The sequence below is a fragment of the Rhinoderma darwinii genome, chromosome 5 (genome assembly GCF_050947455.1).
Source record: "Rhinoderma darwinii isolate aRhiDar2 chromosome 5, aRhiDar2.hap1, whole genome shotgun sequence".
NCBI classification, from domain to species: Eukaryota; Metazoa; Chordata; class Amphibia; order Anura; family Rhinodermatidae; genus Rhinoderma; species Rhinoderma darwinii.
This window is the reverse complement of record NC_134691.1, coordinates 88,303,375-88,321,143: the sequence shown is the minus strand read 5'-3', so window position 1 is coordinate 88,321,143 and position 17,769 is coordinate 88,303,375. Positions and strand designations below refer to the sequence as shown.

Here is a 17,769-nt window from a genome sequence, read left to right as displayed (position 1 = left end):
GAAATTGCTGCTAAAGTTTTAAGCCTTGTAACGTCCTAGAAAAATAAAAGGACTTTCTAAAAATCATGTAAACAAAGTATACATGTGGAAATGTTAACTAGTAACTATTCTGTGTGGTATTACTATCAATTTTACAAGAAGATCCATTTAAATTTAGAAAAATGCTGATTTTTGCAAATTTTCTAAAAATTGTGGTGTTTCTCACAAATAAATATTGAATTTATCGACTAAATTTTTTCACTAACATAAAGTCCAATGTGTCACGAGAAAACAATCTCAGAATCGCTTGGATAGGTAAAAGCATTCCAGAGTTATTACCACATAAAGTGACACGTCAGATTTGAAAAATAAGGCTCTGTCAGGAAAGGCAAAAGTGGCCAGAGCAGGAAGGGGTTAAAAAAGCACATCATTCTACGCACTCATGTGCTCACTTGTTGCACAATCTAAAGCATTCTACTTGTTCAGAGTATACAGTATCTGTTCCATTATCTTGACTTGAGTATTGTACGGAATATTACTAGCACATTTCATGCTCTTTTCCAATTTATTAATGAAAGATTATAATCGTCACATTTATATATCACCTCGGTCTGACTACTCCATATTTCTTGTCATCTATGCGGATATCATCCAGTGACCAGCTGAAGCAGGAAACAGCATTAACAGCCTTAGTCTACAGTCAATGTGAATATCTTCCATTGAGTTCCATCATCTATTTTAGGACTGTGATGCAGTTTCCAGAAATGTGACAATCATATTCATAGTATGACGCACTCCATAATGGAATTACTGCTGCTTTCTTAAGGTCAGACAATGACTACGTTGTACTTGTTTATTGTTAAAAGTTTGAAGCTGTAATACGGAGGGAATGTATGTACATTAGAGGAAATATATGGTAAAAATGTATGCCATTTTTCTGGGGTAAAAAAAAGTCACAGATTTTTGCGCACGCCATAGTTTGTGCCTTTTTAGTTTTCTCGCCACTTTCCAAAACTAGTTAGAATCAGGGTGGGGCTTAGCCAAAGGAGGAGCGGCCTCAGACAGAACTAAATTATTATAATTTACTTTAATTATGGCAGAAAACTAGGCACAGATTTCACCCTGTGGAACGTAGCAAAGTAGAGGCCCATGCCGGGCCACGCACCTTGCCCAATGTCCCTTACCTCTCGGACACTTAAAAAAAATATATACATATATTTATATTCCCCTCACCATTTATCTTCTCCCCACCAGGTCCCCTCCGGGCAATGTCAGTACCTATGCGGCAAAAAACTCAACATCAACAGTGCTGCGTCGCAGGGGACTGATGCTGCCCGGCGTCAGTGCCTTGAATGAGCCATGGCATGAATAGTGAGCCGGAGGGAACCCGATGGGGAGAAAAGAAGCAGTGAGTATGTATTTTTTTAATTTTATGTGATTTGGGATAGATAAGGTCCTCATTATAATACACTGCAATACTTTTGTATTGCAGTGTATTATTGCCTGTCCGTTTAATGACCTAGCAGGCATTCATTACAGGCAGACCTGGGGGCCTTTATTAGGCCCCCGGCTGCCATCGGAGACACAGACACTCAGTGATCTTATCGCCGGGTGTCAGTGGGATGAGAGGGAGCTCCCTCCCTCTCTCCAAAACCACTCAGATGCGGTGCTCGCTATTGAGCACCGCATCTGAGGGGTTAAACGGGTGAGATCGATACTAATATCGATCTCACCCGGCAGAGCAGGGACGCTCCCAGCCCTCAGCTGCCTCTGGCAGCCGAGAGCAGGGAGATTTGACGGCTCCCTGCTCTGTTTACTTTATTCTAATGCAGCGCCGTGGAATAGCGGCGCTGTAGAATAAAGCCCATTAATGACCGCCGTGAAAAGGCTTATCGGCGGTCATTAAGGGGTTAAGCATAATGGAAAGTAGCAATAATTCAGCTTCCTATAAATCCTTACAAGACCTTTTCAAGTGAAATGCTGATTGGTGAATCATAAAGGGACTCATAAGGCCCGACTAGTGCTATTAGCTGGCATGGGTTTCACTCACTCCTTGACAGCGAATATATGTACACTCTAGTTCAGAGCAGGGCAGAGGGAAGGAGCAACACAGCCATGCATGAAAGTGCAATAAAATAACTAACTCAGGCTGCTATCACTATTAGGCTTTATTCAGACGAACGGGAATTACGTTCGTGCAACGAGCGTGATTCTCACGCGCGTCGCACGGACCTATATTAGTCTATGGGGCCGTGCGGACATGTGCGTGATTTTTACTCAGCGTGAGTCCAATGAAAAAAAGTCACGACATGTCCGTTCTTTCGGCGTTTTGCGCGAATCACGCACCTATTGAAGTCAATGGGTGCGTGAAAACCACGCATGCCGCACGGAAGAACTTCCGTGCGAACTGCGTGATTCGTGCAACAGCTGTCAAAAGGATGAATGTAAACAGAAAAGCACCACGTGCTTTTGTGTTTACAAACATCCAAATGGAGTGTCATAATGATGGCGGCTGCGCGAAAAGCACGCAGCCGCACATCATATGCTGCTGCCACACAGAGCTGTTAAGTGGTTTTTGCGTGCGCAAAAACGCCACGCTAGTGTGAATCCAGCCTTAGGGTATGTGCACACGGCTTATTTACGGGCGAAAAACAGCCGAAAAATCAGAAGCAGTGGGAAAAATGGCGTTCTGTTCCGACATAACTATTTTTACACGGCCGTTTTGAAAAACTGCCACATAAAAAAACGGCCGTGAAAAGGAAGTGCATATCACTTCTTGGGACGTTTTTGGAGCAGTTATTCATTGACTCTATAGAAAAAAAACTCCAAAAACGTCCGTAAAAACCGCTCCGTATTTTCAGACGTTTTTGGTCACTGCGTGTGAACATAGCCTTAGAGGGCCACTGGGACATCTGGCCAAAAAAACTATTGCGCAAGTGTTCTCAATGCACATGTGCCTGTCCCTGGTAACCTGGTAGATCACCCAACTCCGGCTACACAAAAAGTAGATCCCATATTGAAAAAGTTTACCCACTTATGGTCTACGGTGTCACAGGAAGCAGATACAAAAGACTATCATTAATACAGGCTACACTAACCGAAATGATTCATATATTTACACCAATGCATGTGGAATATGGTCTCAACCCCAATCACATAGTCCCCTACCACATGCATAGAACAACAATAGTTTATTGTGAGAAGCCAAGAAATCTCCGAGACTGCTTTTGGATCAAGGGAGAAAACGAGAACACAAGGAAAACATGCAAACTACACGCACAAAACACTCATTATAGAAATCTTAATATAGAAAAAATCTACAGTACATTACAGAAGTTCAGCTCAAAATCTCAACCAAATGAGTAAGGAAATATAAAGGATAGAGAAGCAGCACCTGCAAGTTCGGACTGTTTTAGTTTAGATGGTGTTTTCCAGCACCACTTACCTTTATCTCTTTCCTGCTGCTGTGTAACACTCTTCAGCTTCTCATTCAGCTCATTAATTATATTTTCTTTCTTAAGTCTCTCTCTTGTTAAAACGGTGTTAAAGTTCGTCTATGGAAAACAGAGAAAATCCAGTAATAAAAGTAAATATTCGTAGAGTATTCGATGTAGGTACTGATTGTTCTTGTTGTATATAAACACAAACATATATATATATATATATATATATATATATATATATATATATATATATATATAAAATATAGGAATGAAGGAAAACAGAAGCAACAGAACACACTACAAATCTTACTATCATGGCACGTTTACGAAGGTCATGAATGATATCTCGATCACTTTTTTTTGTTTTTATCTTCGGGAAAAAAAAGCTCTTAAACTTGACTGCAAACTTAAGCATTACTTTAAACTGGAAACTTTTATATTGGGCGCATATAAAAATAAAATAATAATCTGTTATAATGGATTGTATAGGTTAAAAAATATCTTATAATAAAGCTGAAAAAAGTCAGCTGGAACAGACCTGTTGTTCTGCTATAAGGGAGATCCTGAGGTTTTGCAGTTCTTCGGATTTTCTCCTTTCCTGCTGGTCAAGTTGCTCGGAGATCAGCTGTTTCTCCTGCTGAAGCTTTTCTTGAAGCTCACAAATCAAACTATGTGCAAGCCCAGAAGAACTTTAAACAGAAAAGAAAGGATTGATAAAAAGCAATAAAAAGTGCAAGATTGTTTGTTTCTTTTTTGTTTTACAAAGTCATAACAATATTGTTCGTTTCTACTCTTTACTTTTACGTCAGTCTGCAGTTTGGGAGGCTTTCACAGATTATAGGCTACACTAAATAGCAGCGTGGAGTCTGCTGAAAAACACTGCATTGCGCATTTTCTGCCTTATGTGCATTCACGGGAGAAGACCAGGAGATCACATGTGGGGTGAGGGGGGGGTGGGGACTTGATAGACAGCAGAGCCCTGAACAAGAAGTCACCAATAATTATTAAACACAACACTGCAGGGTGGGTCACAGCAGTCAAGGAGTACATATGAGTAAGGGCTCATTCAGACGAGCATGTATCACAACCGTGTGATGGCGTATTTCAATGGGGCCATGCACATGACCGTTGTTTCAACGAAGCGTGTGAAGGGTCCGTGAAAAAATGTCCTATTTTATTGCGTGTCATGCATCCCTCCATAGAGTCTAGTCTATTGGGTATCCGTGACAACGTGTCCGGCACAGATGTACCTCGGACGTGAAAAAAATCTGTTTTTCACGTCTGAGGTTCCCGACGCTTGTCTGAATGCAGCCTAAGTTGTACAACATTGTCTTACCGGTTGATAAAAAATAACGTAATAAGTCCACTGTGAATGTCATAGCACTAACTTAAGAACACATGAAATGCTCAAGGGAGTTGTATATAACTAACCTACATTTTTCTTTATATAAACATTTTACACCTAACATATAAAGGATATAAGACTTATTTACCTCCTAAAAAGAATGATTTCTAGGCCAAATAAATTATCTGGAAATCACTTTTCCCTACAAAACATTGCTAACAGTGCTTACACATATACAATACATGCACCCTGCGCCTCTCCATGTCCAATGTCAGATCGGCCCGAAGAGTTTAAATGGCGGAACAATTTAGAAGAAAACGGTAATGTAAATGCTGTTTTATACAGTTGTAAGATCAACACCCTTCACATTTTCAACAGAGATGCAGGATAAACTGCGCTTCTTCTAGTTTTCAATTTGTATTAATCAAATCCAGAAAGCATTAGATTACCTACAACTTCTACTGATCAACGTCGGAAAAGGACAGAATGTTTTCATTGGTATCATGTCTTGTATAACCAATATTTCCATGAGCCATTTATGTATGTCCCATCACAAAATCTACTAGAGGTAGTCATTAAAGGCGGAGGAGGATCTTGAAAGGAGCGGTGATCGAGCATGCACTGTACTGGGCTGTTTCCGTCATTCCCATGACTTTGAATGGAGCAGCAGCGTGCATGTTGGACCGCCGCTCCATTCAGTGTCCTCCTCACCTCGGTCGAGCAATCAAGAGTAACAGAGGGTTCAGGACGCCCGTTCTTGCGATCGGTGGGAGCCCCAGCAATCAAACAATTATCACCTATCCTGTGGACAGGTGATCATTTTTTATTCCAGTACAATAACTAAGAGTGCAAATAGGTCACCAAGTGGAACCAGGCTTTTAAAGTCATCGCAAATTATTCCTAGAGCTTTAAAGAGGTTATCCAACTTTTAAAAAAAATTAAAACCGCCTGTAATAAAATGTCTTAAAAATCAAGATTTTTTTTTTTTTCAAAAGAACAAGTTGGATAACCCCTTTAAACGGACACAATAAGATGTGGTATATATGGTGTATATATATTAGTGGATTGAATGATCTTAAAATATTTTGTATAATAATTCCTCATAGTTTTCAAGATCTCCGCTTGCTTTCACTTAATTAAATCCTTCATTGTCTACTTCTAGAAGATGAAAGTCTGTCCTGGTCATGTGATGATCACATGGGTACAGTTTTATAATGGACTGTGCACCCGTGGGATCATCACATGACCAGGGCAGATTTTCCTGCTCTGAAAGTAAACAAATAAGGTTCCCATTGAATGACAGCAATCAGAGATCTTGAAAACCAATGGGAATTGATACACAAATTATATTGCAAAGTTGCATCACTGTTTATTATACAGTGAATTCACTTTATTAGCTTAAACCAAAATACCCCTTTAACAAATGGAAGAAATTTGAATTGATCGCAGGCAGAGACAGCTGAGCTCCGAGGCTGTGTGCATAGCCACCTCTCACTTGATTCTTTGCCTGGATGCAGCGACCGCCTCATCAAACAGGGAGGGGGTAAGTGACCACCATTCTAGAGATAGGTGCAGCACCCAGAGCTGGGACCCGCATCTTTCAGACATTTGTGGTATATTCCATAGTAGAGGCTAGTCAAACAATCTGTGCCTTTTCCCTTGGAGCCAGTGATGGTAAAATTCCCTGTTGTGGTTATCCTTATTTAACCAAATTGCTTTTTTGCTTGAATAGGGAGCAACTCTGGTAAAATAAGCATATTAGAAAACAGCTGATAACTAATGCGTAAGCTTTACTTTACTATTAATGAACATAAGAAGGTGGGGGATGGGTCATTTATATAAGATGATTCACAGATTATTTACATAAGATGGAAGATTTATACGAATATGTAAAGAAATGAGAACTTTAGGGAACCAATGGGGATAACTTGAGGGGATGAAACTAAAGACGAGGGTGTTGAAATAAGAAAATAACTTAAAGGGTATTCCCATCTAAGACATTTATGGCACATCCACAGAATATGCCATAAAGGTCTGATAGATGCGGGTCCCATCTCTGGGACCTGCACCAATCTCGGGAACTGGGGTCACATACCGCAGTCCCACCTGATAAGGCGATTTCAGCACCCAGTCAAAGATTCAATGGAGATGTGGCCATGCACAGATCCTCGGAGCTCAGCTGTTTCTTTAACTCTCATAGGTATTAATGCAGCGAGCCGCGGACACCTCTCCATTAATTCTCTGCCTAAATGCGGGTGATTCCATTCTTGAGGTAGGTGCGGGTCCCAGAGCAGGGTTCTGCATCCATCAGACATTTATGTCATATCCCCCGGATATGTCCTAAATGTCTTAGATGGGAATATACCTTTAAAACTAAGTGGGTGGTGCGCTAAGTTGGCTCCTCAATGCCATTCTAAATGTTTTGTCTCCTTTACAAATTATTCTTACATTAATTCAAGGGAAAACCTGTTACTTGTCAAGTGCTGGCAAAAATCTGGTACAGCTTCAGAAAGAAATAGCTGAATGCATAAACTAGACAAGTGACAGCTAAATGGTCAAGTCTCACATCATTTGTAAAAGTCTGCTCTAGTACCATCTGTAAACACATTTTTGAGGCAGTATTCCACAGCTTTGTTCCTCAAACCAGACAATTCATCACATATCAGGTCCAGACATTTGTGGTCAAATGAAAAAAATAAAATATGATGACATTTTTACAGCACAATTTTCATCCTAGAGATTCAAAGGATTTGCAACTTGTTGGTAAAGTTTTAAATAGTGATTTTTTGTTAAAAAATTTTTTTGCACCAAGCGTAAGGAAATGAAAATCTCTTCCTACCTCTTGCCTAACTCCTGCTCAAGGAGATGAATTTTTTCTAAAAGTTCTATTTCAACAGTTTGTCTGTGTATGTCAAAGTCTTCAAGCGTAAGATATGCACATTCCTCTTTATCAGATGTAAACTTCTGTGCAAGTGATTCTCTTTCTAGGTTTTGAGTGGTCAAAATTTGATCTCGCTCTTCCTCAAGTTTCCGAATGGATGATTCATAAATTTCCTTCTGCTCCTTTAAAGACCGCTCATGCTCTTCAGTTTGCTTTTCAAGGTCTTTCAAACCATTGTCCAGTCGACTACGTAGGACACTTATCTCTTCCTGAAGCCCACTCTCGGTTTCTAGAGCTCGGTGATGGACAGACGTTAAATGGCTAATGTCTCTTTGCAATGAAGTGGTTTCTGCTTCATGCCTATCTAGAAGCTCCGAAATACAGTGATTTTTTTCACTTGTCAATAGTGTTTTGAGTTGGACAAGTCCTAGCTCATGTTCTTCTTTCTGGATTTGTATCTGGCCATTAAGGGTGCCAATCTCCTCCCTTAGGGCTTCTGTCTTCTCATCGAGTTGACATTGTAAGTCATCGTGTTGTTGAACTTTACTTTCCTCCAGGATTAACTTCATTTCGTCTATTTCTCCCTCCTTAAATGCCAACTCAACTTCCAATTTACATCGAACGTCAGAGAGTTCTGAAAGTCTACAGTTTAGTTCTTGCAACTGAGCTTTCTTCTCCTGAGCAGTAGCTGCTGAAGATTCCTGAAATTGGTCAATCTTGAGTTTATTATCATTCTTTAGCTTTTCTAGACCACACTTATGTTCTGTTATTACATTTTCAAGTTCTTGAGCATGCCGGAGTTTTAAACTTTCCTCTAACTCTTTTATATGTGTTTGCTCTAAAATCTGAAAATCCTCCTTAAGTAGCTGAAGTTTTTCTTCGTTTTCGGCATGAAGTTTCTTAAAATCCTCGAGCGCTGCTTCCCGGGACTGTTTCAGCTTCTGAATTTCACACGTCTGCTCCCTCATGGCACTTTCAAGGCGAATAACTTTCTCATCCTTTTCACTCTGTAAACAAAGAAAGGTTTCATTCTCCCCTCTGATTGCAGCAAATTCATTATCTTTACTCTGCATATTATCTTTTAGGCCTGAAATGTCAAGTTTTAACTTGGCAATGGTTTCCTCATTCACTTCATGATCATGCTTTGATACGTGGAGTCGTTTCTCATAGGATTTTTCTAAAAGTTGCAGATCCTCTAAATGCTTCACTTTTAAGGCAGTTTCAAGAGAAATCTTGGTGCGTTCAATCATATTTAGAATCTCAGCAGAAACCATTTTAATAGCAATTGCAAATTCACTCTGTTCTCTTCGTACATGTATCCTCAAACGGCAAAGCTCTTCTTTCAAATTTCTCAGGTTAACTTGTGATTCTTGGGCCACAAATTTACATTTCTCCAGACAAGCTTTTAAAGAAGCATTTTCAACACGGTCATCTCTTGCTTTACTTTTTGTATCCTGCATACGTCTGTTGTCGATTGCATTTATAACAGAGGAATATAGAGACTCCACCATCATTTCTGGACTCTGTGTATCGCTAATATTTGGAGAGACAGGATTCTCTTCTATAACAAACTCATTGACTGCAGACATAAAATCAGATTCTGGACTATCTGCTAATGAGTCCAAGTCCAAAGAACCCTGTTTAATAGCCTGGTCCATACTTGGATGGGGAATTGTTTCAAAGTCAAATGTATGGGCGTCAATGCTGTCAGGAGACAATTCTTCTAAAGGTCCTGGAATGGCAACAGAAGGACAAATGGGACTGTGAAGACTGAGTGACGGAGGAGACTTGGATGAGGTAGTAGTTGTAGCTTCGACTGCATTTTCAATCCTTGATGTCCTTACAGAATGGGGGGACAGCTGACCATTAGAAGCCTAAAAATTTAAAATCAAGAATATCAGATAAGTTGAAAGTTTTTGACAAGATCCTATTATTATTTTAGTTATAAAAAGAAAGGGATTGCGGTGTTATATAAATTGTAATCACAATTATTCAGCCAATGTTTCACATAACCCACAAATTATGAAAATAAAATTGGAGGAAAACTTTTTTTCTTTTGCCAATTAGCCCAATATTTTTAAATTCAATATACCTTTTGTTCATTTAACAGATCTGTAATAGTCTGTGACATTTCATCCAAACTTTGCGCAGCTTTTACCAAGTTATGTAGAGCACGTACATGCTGGTGTAGAGGCTCAAAATCACAAAGTAAGGGAACCCTAAAGCGAAAAAAGACCAAAAACGTAAAATGTTGAATACAATTGTGTTTTTTCTTGGAAGAGAGAGAAAACATTCATTACAACATGCAGAGCAGAGGTGCCCACCGGAAGTTTTTAGAAATAAAGCCACCTACAATGACTTCTCAGGAGATGGGAGGATTTATTTTTGAAATTGGCGCGGAGAGGTCTGAACACAGAAAATCTTGTCTTTTTTTATTATGCATTGTATAGCAGTTTTTAATCTCTCTCTTTGTCCTCTAAAATAACATAAATTGGGAACAGGTGTACAATTTACAATTGAATATACAGAAAATCAATAAATTATATACAATTCTATATCAAAGTATCAAAAAATAAAATAAAATTATTATATATACATATATATATATATATATATATACACACACACATACATATATATGTATATATATCTTTTAGTATATACATATATATATATATATATGCATCTCTATTAGTTGTCCTAATAAAACTAAAAGTTGGTGGGTACTACTGCACCCATTGTATGGACCCAGAACTCCTATAAGGGACTTATACCCCACAGGGCCACTCCGCTACCTCTTACAAGAAATAGCACCCATTATTTTAACAATATTACGGCATCAAAAAGATGCCCTAATATACAAAAACATTGTCTCCATGTGGATCCTCTTTAAATACCACTTTCCTGCTTTATAACTAACAGACAACTGCAATGATCCCCAAGGGCTTTCACTTGATGAAACTATTAAAGTTGAAATAGAGATGTACAATCATGCAAACGATAAATCTTTATCCAACCTCTAAAGTAAAATGGGATTCATCTTGTTTTGCGCAATATTTCAAATGTCAGACATCATATGTGCTGCTTTTGAATGCAACCATAATTGAATACGATTTATTTTCATCCAGGTCACCACCTGCTTGCTCTTATGACTCACCATTGCAGCAATATGAAATGTCAATAGGAATGGGAACATAAAAAATGTACTCTTAAGTTTTTCAAAAAGCAACATGAAGTATACATTTTGAGATTTTTTTTTTAGAATACCTAATTCCTGTTAAGTTTTCCAAAGCACGTTTGAACAGTAGTTAACTTGTTAGGGTCAGGAAGGTAGGAGAAACAGACCAGCATCAAAAGTAGGAATTTGGAGGGGGAAACAAATAAATATTCAATTCCATCTATAAATACTGACTAGTGATGCAAGTGATAATATAAAAAAAATAAATAAATAGATTGAAAATGTGTGGAATTAAATGGAAAACCATAAACGCCAAAGACAGCAAAGTAAAAGAGAATTAGCCAATTAGCATCTTGTTAAATTATAATGATATATATGGAGCCAAAATTATTGATTTAAAGGGGTATGGCCAGGAATACTTTTTAATTCTATTTTAACCTAAGGTGACAGGTACAATTAACTTTCTAATATAATGTCTTTTTATTTTTGGAACGGCTACTTACTTCTAATTAGCAGTCACGTGACCACATCCAGTTTAAACTTTTCATTTCCTGTGATGTTCTGTGTCTTTACTCAACCAGCACTTCTGGCTGAAAAGAGGCATTGTGCTTCATCAACTAAGTTTACAGGCAGTGGGCCAGGCGGATGTTTCATGAGCTCTTCAGAGCTCCGCCTCTGGTCTCACTGCTTGTAAACAAAGTAGATGACGTGCCGTGCCTCTTCTCAGCTGGAAGTACTGGCTGAGCAAAGACACGGAGCGTCGTCTTTCAAAGAACACGCCCTCCTATCTCGTCGTTCACGCCCCCTCTTTCTTCTCTCTCAGAGTTTCCTCACTGCCTGGCTGCAGCGTGGACGATGAGAGAAGAGGAGGGCGAGATTACGAGGAGAGATGCGGCGGCCTAGCAGTGAGGGAACTCTGAAAGATAAGACGAAGGGGTGTGGACGACGAGATAGGAGGACAGTGATGTCAGGGGCTTGAGCAGTGCCGGAGTTTCAGGCAGAGCGCTAGTATAGGCTCTGCTCTGGGAATCTGGGGAAGCCTCTGACATCACTGTCCATATATGGACAGTGATGTCAGGGGCTTCCCCAGAGCGTCCCAGAGCAGAGCGCTACGAACGCTCTGGCCAGGACTCCAGCTCTGGGGTTGCCCCTGACATCACTGTCCATATGTGGACAGCGATGCCAGGAGCAGAGCTGGAATCCCAGACAGAATGCTAAAAGCGGCTCTGCTCCGGGACTCCAGGTTTGGACAAGCCCCTGACATCACTGTCCATATATGGACAGTGATGTCAGGGGCTTCCCCAGTGTTCCGAAGCAGAGCCCATACTAGAGCTCTGCTCTGGATACCGGCTCTGGGGTTGCCCGACATCACATTCCGGTCCAGAAGGATCCCGACGTCACTGTCTATGGGGCTACTCCAGCAGATGAATCCCCGGCCAAAGCTTCGGCAACGCTAGAGGGAGCCCCAATGGAGCTATCTACTGGAAGGAGTGTGGCACTATCTACAAGGGGTGTGTGTGGCATTATCTACAGAGGACACTGGCATTATATAGGGGGTGGCATTATCTACAGAGGGCACTGTGGCATTACCTTGGGGGTGTGGCATTATCTACAGAGTAGGGATGCACGGTGCATCGAAACTTCGATACTGTTTCGATACTTTGCATCCCTAAACGGTTCGATACCGCTATTTCCTGTATTTCGATACTTCGCTGCGCAGCCGCACAGCTCAGTATAGTAATACATGAATGTATGGGAGCGCGGCTGCGGCTGTGTAATTCAGCCACAGCCCCGCTCCTGAGTCCTGATAACATGTGCGCACGGTCAGGATGATGCGATGTGGCCAGCGCTGTACTTATGAGCGGCGGCACTGGAGACAGAACATGGCGGGCGCTCTGCAAAACACACCCATGTTCTGTCCTCCGTGCCTGAACCGCCGCTCATTAGTGCAGCGCCGGCCGCTTCTCCTCATGCTGACCGCGCGCGCACTTCCTGTCAGGAGCGGGGCAATGGCTGTATTACACAGCCCCGCTCTATAACGGCGGAGATCAGAGAAACCTCTCATCTCCGCCGTTATTCCCCTGAATGCTGCGATCACAGCTGACTGCAGCATTCAGGAGAAAATGAGAAGGGGGGATGCCCCTGGATCGCGTCACAGGGAATTCCTGTGACGCGATCGAGGGCCATACCATATATGGGCAGACAGCCCAGGGTCTATTGACGGACACCAGGGCTGTCTTACCATATTTCTTGTTGTTAGGACATACCCAAGTATGTCCTAACAACTGCCTGTGTGCTATCTGTCTACAGGCTAATGTACTGGGATATATCTGATATATGTCAGTACATTAAAGTTTAAAAATAAAGTAAAAACAAAGTATTGTTAAATGTAAAAAAAAGACACATTCACCTTTTTTACAATAAACATTAAAATAAGTCTCAATACATAAAATATTCACACATTCAGTAATGGCGCGCACAACAATTTTTTTGCATCCTTTATGATGTGTACGCTGTAAAAAAATGAAATAAACACGGCTTTCATTCACTTATTATTGTGAGGCGCGAGGTGCGATGAATTTACCCTCCATGTTCCTCACATTAATAGTAATTAACCCCATCATGTACCTCGCACATTAACCCATTATCACTGAGAAACATGATGGGATTAATTACTATTAATGTGAGGCGCGTTCAAAATTCATCACACGTCGCGCCTCACATCAGAAAACGGAAGATTTTTTTTTTTTTATTACTGTTGGCAAAAGTATCGAAATTGGTATCGAAATCGCAATACTAAACGAAGTATCGGTATCGAAGTCCAAATTCTGGTATCGTGACATCCCTACTACAGAGGGCACTGTGGCATTATCTACAGGTGGGTGTGTGGCAGTATTTACAGGTGGGTGGGTGGCAGTATCTACAGAAGGCACTGTGGCATTATTTTGGGGGGTCTAGCATTATCTATAGGGGGGTGTGGCATTATCTACAGAGGGCACGGTGGCAGTATCTACCGAGGACACGGTGGCAGTACCTACCGAGGACACGGTGGCAGTACCTACCGAGGACACTGTGGCAGTACCTACCGAGGACACTGTGGCAGTACCTACCGAGGACACTGTGGCAGTACCTTCAGAGGACACTGTGGCAGTATCTACCGAGGACACTGTGGCAGTATCTACCGAGGACACTGTGGCAGTATCTACAGAGGACACTGTGGCAGTATCTACAGAGGACACTGTGGCAGTATCTACAGAGGACACTGTGGCAGTATCTACAGAGGACACTGTGGCAGTATCTACAGAGGACACTGTGGCAGTATCTACAGAGGACACTGTGGCAGTATCTACAGAGGACACTGTGGCAGTATCTACAGAGGACACTGTGGCAGTATCTACAGAGGACACTGTGGCAGTATCTACAGAGGACACTGTGGCAGTATCTACAGAGGACACTGTGGCAGTATCTACAGAGGACACTGTGGCAGTATCTACAGAGGACACTGTGGCAGTATCTACCGGGGACACTGTGGCAGTATCTAAAAAGGGGCTGCCCAATCTTGACATTCTTGTGTCTGCCAAATGCTGCCAACTGAGAAGCCAGACTGCATTTAGCGACACTTAAACTGGAAAACTGGATTGTTAAAAAAAGCACGTGGAGTAAACTCGCAAATTTCCTTTAAGTTTAAACCTAGCGGTATTATTATAGTAACGTAGTATTATAGTAATGTAATATTGTTATAGTAACCTAGTACTATAGTAATGACGTATTATTATAGTAATGTAGTATAGTTATAGTAATGTAGTAAAGTTATAGTAATGTAGTATTGTTATAGTCATTTAGTGATATTATAGTATTGTAGTATTATTATTATAGCAATGTTATAGTAATTTGAAACAATTAGAGAAAAAAGGAGTCATGTACTGTTTAAATATGAAATACCAAAAGGCATGAAAAAATATAAACTTTATTGGACAATACAAAGTAAAATAGGTTAAAATAAGAACTACAAATCAGACAACTGTATATCAGTTGCACATATGACATAGGAGCACATAGATATAAAAAAGATTACCCCTTGAAAAAGCCGTCCACGCGAAATGCGCGTTGGGGTTTCTCCGCACCTTGGAGTTACTGGACCTTTGGAGCAATATGGGTTAGTCACTTTATTTTTTCATAACAATTAAACCTATATTATAGCTATACTCTGGGAACTTTTGTGTCGCGCCTTTTTTTGGCTTAGAGACGCTGTGTGTATGTATTGGCGCTCTTTGGCGCGAGTATTGTCACAGTGCATAGCAGCATCATAACCGACCTCGTCCTCCACAGTGATTAACACGGCACACACTCTGCCTTGGTTACCTTTCATATGATGTAAACTTGCCTATACCCTGTTTCACATGGAATGCTGCCATTTGATTGCTACCTGAGATATGGCTATGTAGCCCTCTTTTAGAGGTTTCTTTTTGATATCTATGTGCTCCTATGTCCTATGTGCAACTGATATACAACTGTGCAACTGTCTGATTGTAGTTCTTATTTTAACCTATTTTACTTTGTATTGTCCAATAAAGTTTATATTTTTTCATGCCTTTTGGCATTTCATATTTAAATAGTACATGACTCCTTTTTTCTCTAATTGTTTTAAATGTATGGTGGAGTTTCTATTCCAACATTGGGGAGGTTAAAATTCACACTGTTGGTGACCTAGCCCTAATACTGATTGTTCCTGTGAGACAAATGTTGAGGTTATAATGTTATAATAATGTAGTATTGTTATAGCAGTTCAAATAACTAAATTGATTAACAATAATTTTGTATTGTATCAAATTTGAAAGGTATGCGGCTCGTTAAGTTCACATTTTTTGTGTGGCCCACTTACCTGGCCGAGTTTGAGACCCCTGCTGTAAACGTAGTTGATGACGCGACGTGCCTCTTCTCAGCTGGAAGTGCTGACTGAGCAAAGACACGGAGCGTCGTCTCTCAAAGTACATGCCCCTCCTTCTTCTCTCTTGGAGTTCCCCCACTGTCTGGCCGCCGCATCTCTCCTCATGCACACCCCCTCCTCTTCTCTCATCGCCCATGCTGGGTTACATAAATAAATGGATGATGGGGGTTATATAAATACAGGGATCATGGGGTTATATACAGGGATGATGGGGCTATATACAGGGATGATGGGGCCATCATCCCTGTGTATTACCCCATCATCCCTGTGTATAACCCCCATCATCCCTGTGTATTGCCCCATCATCCCTGTGTATTGCCCCTGAATATAACCGCCTTCATCCCTGCGTATAACCGCCTTCATCCCTGCGTATAATCGCCTTCATCCCTGCGTATAACCGCCTTCATCCCTGCGTATAACCGCCTTCATCCCTGCGTATAACCCCATCCTCCCTGTATATAACCCCCATCATCCCTGTATAGGATGTTGGGGGTAATACACAGGGATGATGGGGGTTATATACAGGGATGATGGGGGTTATACACAAAAATGATGGGGTGGGGTAATACAGAGGGATGATAGGGTAATACACAGAAATGATGGCATAATACACAGTGATGATGGGGGTTATATACAGGTTGTCTACAGGGATGATTGAGATATATCATCCCTGTGTATTACCCTCAACATCCCTGTGTATTACCCTCAACATCCTTTTGTATATCCGCCTCCATCCCTGTGTACAACCCCATCATCCCTGTGTACAATCCCCATCATCCCTGTATATAACCGTCTTCATCCCTGTGTATAACCCCCATCATCCCTGTATATAACCAAATATTTTCTATGTATTATCCCCATCATCCCTATGTATAACTGGCTTCATCCCTGTGTACAACCCCCATCATCCCTGTGTATAATATCCATCATCCCTGTGTATAACCGGCTTCATCCCTGTGTACAACCCCCATCATCCCTGTGTATAATCCCCATCATCCCTGTGTATAATCCCCATCATCCCTGTGTATAATCCCCATCATCCCTGTGTATAATCCCCATCGTCCCTGTGTATAATCCCCATCGTCCCTGTGTATAATCCATCATCCCTGTGTATAATCCCATCTTCCCTGTATATAACGGTCTTCATCCCTGTATATAACCCCATCTTCTCTGAGTATGACCGCCCTCATCCCTATATATAACTGCCTTCATCCCTGTGTATAACCTCCATCATCCCTGTGTATAATCCCCATCATCCCTGTGTATAATCCCCATCATCCCTGTGTATAATCCCCATCATCCCGGTGTATAATCCCCATCATCCCGGTGTATAATCCCCATCATCCCGGTGTATAATCCCCATCATCCCGGTGTATAATCCCCATCATCCCGGTGTATAATCCCCATCATCCCGGTGTATAATCCCCATCATCCCTGTGTATAATCCCCATCATCCCTGTGTATAATCCCCATCATCCCTGTGTATAATCCCCATCATCCCTGTGTATAATCCCCATCATCCCTGTGTATAATCCCCATCATCCCTCTATATAACCCCAATCATCCCTCTATATAACCCCAATCATCCCTCTATATAACCCCAATCATCCCTCTATATAACCCCAATCATCCCTCTATATAACCCCAATCATCCCTGTTTATAACCCCCATCCCCCTCTATGTAACTATGCAGGGAGCTGGGTGACTGTAATTAGAGCAGGGAATAACCTGTGAAAGTAGTGGGGCGTGGCAGTATGCAAATAGCTGATATGCTGTGGAGGAAGATGGTGGTGTAAGCTATCTCCTCAGATGCAGCAAGGGATCATGGGTATGGTGGGTTACAAGACAGGAAGAGAATCAAGGGATGTAATCAAACAGAAAGAGCTGCCGTGACGATTGAGATCAAACAGAATCTGGTTAGAAGGTGAGTAGGGGGTTTTAGGAAAGGCAAACCAATGCTGGGCGACACTTTTTAGAAAATATTTTTTCCCTGGC

The 17,769-nt window shown here is 41.2% G+C and overlaps 1 protein-coding gene across 6 annotated transcripts in view; it reads right to left on the bottom strand.

Annotated features, from left to right (window-relative positions):
* The window catches only part of RB1CC1 (RB1 inducible coiled-coil 1), a 130,856-nt gene that overhangs the window by 35,509 nt on the left and 77,578 nt on the right, over positions 1-17,769 (bottom strand). For all 6 annotated transcript variants that reach the window (XM_075826250.1, XM_075826249.1, XM_075826247.1 and 3 more), the window contains 4 exons: positions 9,741-9,867; positions 7,607-9,522; positions 3,961-4,111; positions 3,425-3,533 (listed from right to left, as the gene is read on the bottom strand). In XM_075826250.1, the coding sequence (XP_075682365.1) occupies positions 3,425-3,533; positions 3,961-4,111; positions 7,607-9,522; positions 9,741-9,867 (2,303 nt within the window). The remainder of the gene's footprint in view (positions 1-3,424; positions 3,534-3,960; positions 4,112-7,606; positions 9,523-9,740; positions 9,868-17,769) is intronic.